Genomic DNA, 10,397 nt, shown 5'->3' with positions numbered 1-10,397 from the left:
AGACATTTCATCTCAATATCTTGCTCTCTATATAAGCTCTGAATGTGTTTATAAATAATGACATCTGATGTTTGCTAACGGTAGTTAATATATAACACATTTGAAGAGTTTTCTATCAGAAGGCAATATATCAACTTTTGGAAAATGTTCATTTAATAATTATTATGTGAGCATTTCATGTAGATTTATTTTTTTGTTTTTCTTCAGTCTCGTTTTATTGTTACTGAAGCAAATACTACACATTCACTTGCCATAAATGTATGTACATGCATACCATAGAACTGAAATCCTTTTATTGTTATGAAGCTATTTTGAAGTAAGGCCCTACTGTGTGGGGAAGAATTGTGACCCTCACTTAACATCTTGACATAAGTAGAGAGGGAACTTTCTACTGAAAAAAAAAAAGATTGAATCTGAATCCTTTCACAGTGCCCAGACACCTCTTTAAGTCTTGATGGAAATGGGTTTACGCAGTCCTCCAGTCCGTCAAAGAATTTGATATGCCGTAGCCCTATGAACCCCAAGACAGAGGGAACTGGAGTTCTTCGTGTATTGTTCCTTGCCCTCAGTACTGTGGTATCTCTGTCGATCTGCCGTAACATTGAGTTCTGGTTGCTCTGGAGTCGCTTAAGTTTAGTCCTGTAGAGGTGCTGCAATGAGGTTTTACGAAAGAGCAGCGAGAGTGAATGGTTGTCTTAGAGATTTGTAGCTAGTTCTGTTGTCTCTGTGAGCAGACGGTACAGCCTATGAGACTTCTGTTGACGAGCTTGATTCTTTAGCTGACTTGATTGGAGTAGTTTGGATGTCTGATCAGCGCCATGCAGAGGTAGAGGAGGGAGTTAGATTTGCCCCTGACTTTGTTTTCGGTCTTAGGGATTAGGCCTAAATCAACGAGTATTTATAATATGTACAGATTACTACTTTTCAGGTAGCTATAATGCTGCCTGTTGACACCACACTGGTGGGGGCGTTGGTTGCAACGTCTGGAATAGATGATTAGGTTCATGTTTCAACGAGTCCGGAACCCTTGGGACATTTAAGTAATTTGTGAAATGTCAGCGGTTTCTCCTTCTTCCATGCTGTAGTCCGTACGATCTTCTGCAGTATAGAATTTTGTAGATGGCGTTTTGTACCATCAATGAGGTGGATGAACAAGGTGGCATCGTATAGCATTGCTGGACGGAGTATGCTATTGTAGATTTAACCGCAGGGAAAGGGCTGATCATTTTAGGAGACAGTGTGGGCGGTAGGATTTCCTTCTGACTTTTTTTTTCTTAGTAAAAGTGGGTACAAAACTTTAGATGTCAATCCATTATTATACCCAAATAGATGGCATTGGATCGGAAGATTATAGAATTTACCACTTGGAGCTTGCTCGAAAATTCATTTCAAAAATGACAAATAAATTGTGGTTAAAGAAAAAATTTCTTAACGCTTTATAAAAGATTTATTGGTAAGTACAGAATTAATTTAGATATACAATTGCTATACTCTTCAACCTCGTTGGCCACTTTCGTCCTAAACTTAATACACATTAAAAAATTGCAAAAGATAAAGTTCAATTACAAAAAAAAATATATACATAAAATCAAATAAGTTACTAAATTTATTATTTTTAGAAGGAAAATTTAAATCATAAATAAACATTGGACAGTTTAGAGTATGTGAAAAAAATATAAAATATTAGACAAAACAGAATACATTCTGAGTAATTAGGAGAAGAAAAAAATTCAATAAAATGCAAATAAATGAGAAGAAAAAAATGAGACTGAAGACTCATAAATTGCTTCATAAGATTTATTTTAAGGTTTCTCGCTCTCATATCTCCCGTTGGTTTTTTAATTTATAATATTCGTTATATTTAATAATTCATTTACATTTACAAATTAATTACATGAAATACAATGGCTTCGATCCAGGGAAGGTACTGGGATACCCTGGTGTAGACAGTAGGAAAGTTGGTTTCTCCACAGCTTTGTTTGCGATACGATGCTATCCCGATCTGGGTTGCGAGACATTCACCCTCCTGGCGCACCAAAATGGGGCCACCAGCTGTCTCCGTCTGAAATAAAATTCATTTTTTATTTTTTAAATATATATATAAGTGTTATATGATAAATTAAATCTTACAAAATTGTATTATATACATAGATGATTGACCATATGCGAATAATTAAAAGAAGGTGGTCAGGGTTGGGGTTAAGAAAATGAAAATAATTTTTATCAGAGCTAAAAAAAAAAAAACATTCATAATTTCACATAAACATCAAAACCCCTAATAATTCTTCTACACTACTTAATTTTGTTGGCTTTCTAAATTTTTTTTTTTAATAATTTATTTATTGATATTTACAACTGTATGCACATATATAGAACAATTAAATTTGCTGTAGGTGACATAGTAACATGATAAAAACATGTGGAGAATCTACCTACTGATAGAGCTCCAATAACATTTCTAGAAAAGAAGATCTCGAGGCCATCTTCTTTTCAGACGCCTAGGAGGATTATTAGGTAATGAAGGAGAAGCCAGGTTAGAAACAAGTGGATTTGAGTGGTTGAGAAGTTTATTATGGAAGGAACGGTATCTGGTTCTGGCCAAATCGGCAACATATGGAATACTAAGGTCCTGATGGATGACTTGATTTGTGACAAAGTAAGGAGCATAAAGGATTTTGGACTGTAACGATTGGATTCTGGAGGAATTTGCGTTCTAAAATCAAGCGATTTTTTTGTATTTCGTTGTTAAGACCAGTTGGCGAGATCGCAAACCTGGGGTTCGGATTAAACACTTCCATAAATAAATAGTCATTGATAAAAAACTTCTATTATTTTCTTTTCTAGAAAACACTATTAAGAAGACTTCGACGTTTGAACTATTTTTACAGTACCATCTAGTCGCCTCTCAGGTTAAACTAAAATTAATTGTGATGTTTGAATTAGTTAGGAAAAGTTTTCTTCTTTAATTTTGTGTTGCTTCTCTTCTAAAAATGCTAAATGTTTTAGTTCTATGTAAAAACCTGAAAATTTTCAAATTTCAAATTTTCAAATTATTTTGTGTTTCTATCTTAGTTGTTAAATGGTGGCTGGTGAAGTGGTAAATCTAAAATTCGGATATATCCCCCCAAAATCCATTAAGAAAAAGACTTCTAAGATATTTTCTTGAAAACACATTTTTTTTAAAACCGTGGACGAAGTGATTTTTTTTTTTATTCGTTTTTTGGATACGAAATATCTTGAAACACTATACGTTTAACAAAGGTTCATTGTATAAACTAATATACCGAAATCAGTCCCTCATTTTCTGTATTTACCCATTTACGCAAACCGGTGTTTTATTTAAGCCAGTTAAAATCCATCTTATTATGTATTTCCGTTGTATTATTGCATATTCAAAATTGAAAATACCGTAAAATACAACTCCCTGCAGATTGATACCTTAATTTAGACCGCACATAACTCTTGATTATTTAGCACGGTCCCAGACTTGACTACTACATATCCTGCTCTCTAGTGCCTATAGCTTATTAGGATATGTCAACAGAGTCAATGTAACAACGGTAATGGCTTATTCTGATCACACACCAACGTCATCAACGCTCAACGTGACCGACATATATATACCTTGTACACGGTCCTCTCTCTGGTATCGAATCTAGTTATTGACGAGAATTTTTGAATCTCATTTATATAAGAATTTATAGCTATAAATAATCATTACAAATACAGGAGTAAATTTATTTTATTTGAATATAGAAGAAAATGATTATTGCGTAAAACTTTAAAAGCTAAACTTGAAAATTTATCATAATAAATAATAACTAGGGATGGATAATTCGCTCATGATCTTTTTACTGAACAAATATTCGATTACGGTAGAAAAGAGTGGTAGCTCTTTTCACTGAATTAGTGAATCATGAGGAAGAGTTGGAACAAATCTATGAAACAAGTTCGTAGCTGCGAATGAATCATTCAGACCAAAATACCTCTAGGATAACCGGTTCTGATTTTTCATCACATCTGACTGTTCTTAAAAAAATCTCTACAGAGCAGCATAAACGATATACTCCATAGCCGTTTATATTTCCTGCAGTAGACCTGTTTAATCTGTTATAGCCGGGTTCGAAATAGAAATTAGACCTCACCCATTCAGGTACCTAACTACTCCTTTTAGGAGACATTTTTTGTTTCTGATTTTAACTTCACTGCTCTGAAGTCACCTTCTGTTTGATGAAAAATTGAGACGCAAATGAACTAAAAACGTAATATTGAGTGTAGGAACGAGACGGCTCTTCTTGTACAAGAGCCGGGAAGAAAAAAAGGCAGTTATCTCACCCCAATTTTTGATTACTTTAATGAAAACTATGTATACTCTATAGTCAAAATTGACGAGTCTGCCAAGTATAGGTAGGGGGAATAAAAAATGGCGGCTGTTTCAAAACCTTCAAAAAACACTAATTTTTTCATTCTATGCTCTATATCTTAAAAACTACCAACACCTCTAAAAAACCTAAGAGCACATTATTGAAAGAAGAGTAAATTTGCTAAATTGATTTATAGTTGTTCGGACAATAAATTTGATTTATGAAAAACTTCATTTCAGAAACCATTTGACGTATCGATGTCTGTCAGCGCTCAAATTAAAGCTAGTTAAATTTATTATAAAATAGTTTATAATGTTTATCTTTTTAGGACTAGTAGTTTTTATGATATTTGACAAAATAAACTCACAAAATGTTAATATCTAGTTGTTCTTATAATATGTTGGATTTTTGAAAAATATATCTCTAGATCCATAAGACGCACATATGTCTGCCAACACTGAAAATAAAGGAAATTTAACTTACTATAAAGTAGTATATGACACTTATCTTCGTAGTGGTAGTACTTTTTATGATATTCACATATGAGTAAAAATTTGGCAAATAAAAATTTGTCCGAACAACTATAAATCAATTTATATTAGCAAATTTCATGAAAACTATTACAATACGAAGATAAACATAATAAACTACTTTATAGCTCATTGAACTAGCTTTAATTTGATTGCTAATAAACATCAAATGGTTTTTGAGATGTAAATTTTTCAAAATAAATTCATTAACTACTGATCTTACAGTACGTCCCATAGAACATTTTTATGAAATGTTGCTTTTTAAAAAGGTATATCTCGAGAAATATTTAACCTAAATAACTCTTTTAGGGCTCATATTTTATCAAATTTACTCTTCTTTCAATAATGTTCTCTTAGGTTTTTTAGTGGTGTTGATAGTTTTTAAGATATAAAGCTCCCAATGAAAAATTAGTGTTTCTTTAAGGTTTTGAAACAGCCGCCATTTTTATTCCCCCTACCTATACTTGGCAAACTCATCAGTTTTGACTAGTAATTATACATAGTTTTCATTAAAGTAATAAAAAATTGGGGTGAGATAACTGCCTTTTTTCTCCTCTTGGGCTCTTGCACTATTCGGGTTGGGGCGCATCCCCTAGAGTTCCCTGTGGGTTCGATTCACACCTAGTGCACTTAATATTTATTTCTCGGCGACCCGAAGAATGAATTTTGACACTTCCACCTTGTTTAGTACGCGGCGGCAACTCAGGTAAACAGGACCACTAGGCCCACATGCCCGACTAGTTTCCACCACCAGTTACCAATACCAATATCAATAGTATGTGTGTGCTTTAAAAATTGTTGTAAGTAACACACACGTTCCATAATTTAGGATTTATGAAGTGTTTTTCCTCCATTTGTATTTGTTTGTGTTTTTGTCTCACGAATCTTTTTCTTCTATTTCAGTCAACTTATATTTTTTAGGGTACTGATTATAAATTTAAACATTATTACAACCGATTTTGCCTGGGTAATCATGAATGTACTTCAATAAAACATTTTCAATTTTTCAACAGGGTTTTCCTCTTGTATCTCCTGGACGAGTCAATCGATTTCGCCGTTCATACGATTTTCACACTGATTAAAGGTAGGCTAAAAGAAAAATGAAAAAAAAGAGTGTCAACATTTTCAAGTTTTTATTCCAATTTATATTCGAATAATTTGTGTCACAATAATAAATCATAAAACAATAAGAGTTCTTGTTAATTTTTAAATGATTTTAGGTAAAAGATTTTTTTTCAATTAAATTTACTTAATAATACATGGTCAATTCTATTCTATTCATTCTCAATAATTCTATTCATGGTCCATATTTCATGTTTATAAGAAATTTTTACTTCATTTAGATAGGCACATGAGTTTAGTGTATCGTGAAATTGCTTGCCGTCAATCCTTTGTGTTAGTTGATTGTTGGTGCGTGTAAGTCAATAAGCAGAATTGGGTTCCTAATGTAATAGGAGACCTTTGTAAGCCAAATTGTCGGAGAGAGTAGTAGATAAATTTTAAAGGATGTGAATTAGAAAATAGCTTATGAATATGTTATCACAAAATAGTTTCAATCTCAAATATTTATCTAAGGAATTGTATGGAATCAGCTGATGAGAAAAAAAAATTTTAGTAACTACATACTCAGTAAAACTACGTTAATACGAACCAATTAGTAACTACAATGTTTGGATAAGTCACACCGTTTTCTAATTTTTGCTACCTTTTTTGTTGCTCTATTTAAATATCTTAAGTCTTCTAGTAATTATCTAATCCTAATATTTTTTTTAGGTCATTGATTGCTTAAAAATATCTAGTCGTGGCACAAATAAACCGATATATAGACAGATAAACAAACGTACAGACAAACCAGTGGCTAAAACACTTTCTTTTCGCTCGGGTTTTTTTTCAGGCCATAAGATATATTAAATAAATTAAATATGCACGTCCATCGTGGTGACGGAAAATGAACGAATGAAAAAGTGAATAATTTTTTTAATGTTATTCTATAGTCACCCCTTATGTATATATTTAAATATGTCATATTATTTGTGTACTCACATGCTTCTGTGTCGTATAGGTCATGTCGATATAGGTATATATATTTATGTATGTATCCACAGGTGTAACTCATAAATTCATTATATTATACTTTTTTATTCACTTTTTTGTACTTCTTTTTTATTTACAATTTAGAATCAGGAATACTTTTATTTTCCTTACTGATGTATTTGAAATTATAGAAATAAAATAAACTATTTTTTTTTTGTTATTATTATTGTAATTAATGACTAGCTTATTTTCTTCTAAGTGTTCATTTACATTACTCTGAAGGGATATTGTTTTCAACATGATCAACATGAAATTTAATTTTAGAGAAAAACAAATTTTCAAATGTGGAAAATATCAATAATATTGATATTATCATTTTATGTGAGAAAATAAAAGTCTACACCGTTACAACCACTGAAGGGTAAGGAATTCAGTTCTTCATAGTGAAGGACTTGTTTCTTGAACAACGGTTGTGCAAGAAGGTGATTTCTTCATAATCACGCTCAACAGTCGGATTTTTCACCCATTAAGGGCACCATATAGTGCCCTTAATGGGTGAAAAATCCGGGGCACCATATACTCCCCTTAATATATAGAGGTGGATGAACTCCGGAGGGCTCCTGAAGCCACAGGGTTGACTCACTGCTACAGTAACAAAATAAATAATTATCTGTTTCAGCCAGATTTGAACCCGGTTCCTTGAAGCTCTCCTAATATTTTAATACAAATAAAATTTTTGTTCTTGTTTATATTTAAGAAAACTACATGTTATCCAACATACACCACTTTTCTTTTTTATTCTTAGCTGTTACATACTACATGAGGGGTTGGGAACCAGAACGGACTGTTCCACTTTTTTGGTAAAAATTGAATTTGAATTGCCACTGCATTTGGTGTCAGCCAACTGATGGGCTGTATAATGAATTATGATAATTTAAAAACAATTCCGTTGATATAATCAGGCTGAGAAATACTGTCTTTGATGTCAAGATGGCAGTGGATCAAGTGACTTGGTAAACTGGATCACTGTTAATTGCTATACTATGTTATGTAACGACAAATAGCTAAGTAATTTATATAACTTTCAAAACTGGCCTGAAGCGGTTTGAAAAAACTTATATAAAAATTTTATACCGGAATCGAAGAGGTTGATTATGCTTTCAAGTCCTTATATAATTATCGTGAGACTTTGGTTGGTGGACCACGTATAGCAGTTTTGGAATCATACACTGAAATTTATGAAACATTATGATGATTCCCTTCGTATTAATCCTGAGAAATCACATAATATTGTCTAAAATGGGAGATGAAAATAAATCCAACGAAATCTGAACCATATCTTTTACAAAGTGTCGAACACGACCGTTGGTGGCCGAAGGAGTTGTGGCGTCGTTCTTTGCAACCTCAGAACTGCACTGGCCCTGGTTCAAAACCGGTCTGGGAGGGGAGGTTTATTTTTTTTCGTTCCGGTCCCTCGGAATGAAAACTTAACCCTCCAACTTTGGTAAGAATAAGTTGGTAACCGTTAGAAGAAATGAGGATTAAAAAAAAAAAAAAGCGCCGACCACATAAATTATCACACTTCTATAAATTTAACCCTCGTCTTTTGTTCAAAATACATAGAATACATTGGTTTAAATTATGCCTCGCCCCTCAACGTTAGACACGTAAAGTGTAATATAAATAATCAACAATTTCCTCTGCTACATAACAATAACAACCATACCCTCAATACAACAAGCTGTCATAACACAAACTGCAACATATTTCATTGAAACAACTTCTTCTGAAAATTCATTAATGAATGAAATTGGCAGCTACAACAAAGTCTCCACGACACTGACAAAAGAACAAAACATGTTTTGCTAAGATAATATTATTCATTTATTTATTTTTCTTGTTTTGTTTATTTGCATATATTCTTTGAGTAAGTTTTTTGTTTAATTTTTTTCAGCTGTAAACACTCAACATTTTGGAAAATTAATAAAATAATATGTAATCCAATATTGTTTGATCCTAAAAATGAGGTGGTGTCTGTGTTAATATAAAAAAAAATAGTTTATTACTTTAGCTTTATTAAAATAAGTACGATTTTAGGGATTGGTTTAAAAAATGGACAATTTAAACGAACTAAACGTTATCAGATTCATAAAGTAAACGTGTACTATGTTTAAGAATTTTTTTTCCCCGGTAATGTTACTACATTTATTAGTATTAAGATTTTTTTGGCATAAATTCTAGTTTTTGTAATTTCATTAATATATATATATTTCCCACACCTATTTTGTCTATAGATAGAAATTGCTGAATTTACTTTTTTTTTATTATAATACAATAAAATTAATAAAAACGAGAATAAAATATATATTATCTATAATAATAAATAAGATATACATAAATGTAATAACAAACAGTCGTTCGTTTAGTAGAGAGAATAAAATAAATTATTAAGTAACCTTTGGAAGGGGAAGTTGGCCAACCCCCTTCCTAAGTTTTATGCTGGATGAAACCCTCATTAATATCTATCAACCGAAATGACTGCTCTATATCTTCCCTCATCCTCTGTTTCACTGAGGAACTCTATTTTTCAGAAAGTACTCTTGTAAAAAAGAATTCTTATAAACGTTATATTTCACCATTCTTAATAAATACATGCGGAATCCCTCTTACTAATTTTAAAGTATAGCAAAAAATAAAACATTACAAAGGGTGTTTTAGAAATAGTATGGGCTATTTCGGATAACGTGAACTACCGGATAATGAGGTTTAATCAGAATATTTTTTAAAAACTGATATCATTTGCATTCAATAATGTGCAAAAAAAAAGTTTTTTATCAATCGATAGTGTTATAATTTTCCTTTTGACATAAATTTCGTCACCTATCTTATATTATTTCGTGTAAAACCATCCCAACAGACACTTTCTATAATTATATTAAAATAAAAAAATACATATAATACAGAGAACATTTACCTAAATTGTTTACTTATTTTGCTATAGTTTACTCATTTATCAACTTAATACACAAATCAATTATTCGTGATGGCTTAAATTATTTTATTATTACCATTTTTTTTTTGTATATTGTGTTTATTACTACTATTGGCTTTTAAAAATATATTTATGTACACACTGTATCACTGAATACGTACAACCTTAATATGACAATGAGCCTAGAGTGTGCCAAATTGTATTATTATAATAAAAATAGTTTAAAATTTATAACTGTTGAACAGATTCGATACTTAGTACTCCATCTTGACAAGAGACTTACTTGGAATCCACGCACAAGACTGAAATGACAAGAAACTGCTCGTAGATTCCGATTGCTACAACACTTACTTGACAAACGCTCTAAACTTCCCATTCATTACAAAAAATTTGTATACATTACAATAATCAGACCAATTTGGACATATGGAATTGAGCTCTGGGGCTCCACCAAACCATCAAATTCTTCCTGCATCC

General features: G+C 31.7%; 1 protein-coding gene across 2 annotated transcripts in view; it reads right to left on the bottom strand.

Moving 5' to 3' along the window:
- Positions 1 to 1,424: 1,424 nt before the first annotated feature.
- Positions 1,425 to 10,397, bottom strand: part of LOC106686364 (venom protease) — a 25,898-nt gene continuing 16,925 nt past the window's right edge. For both annotated transcript variants that reach the window (XM_014429620.2, XM_014429619.2), the window contains exon 7: positions 1,425 to 2,062. In XM_014429620.2, coding sequence (XP_014285106.1) covers positions 1,880 to 2,062 — 183 coding nt within the window. In that variant the 3' untranslated portion in view covers positions 1,425 to 1,879. The remainder of the gene's footprint in view (positions 2,063 to 10,397) is intronic.

The sequence above is a fragment of the Halyomorpha halys genome, unplaced genomic scaffold (assembly GCF_000696795.3).
Source record: "Halyomorpha halys isolate HHAL.00 unplaced genomic scaffold, Hhal_1.1 Scaffold812.1, whole genome shotgun sequence".
Lineage (NCBI taxonomy): Eukaryota > Metazoa > Arthropoda > Insecta > Hemiptera > Pentatomidae > Halyomorpha > Halyomorpha halys.
This window is presented reverse-complemented; position numbering and strand designations above follow the sequence as displayed.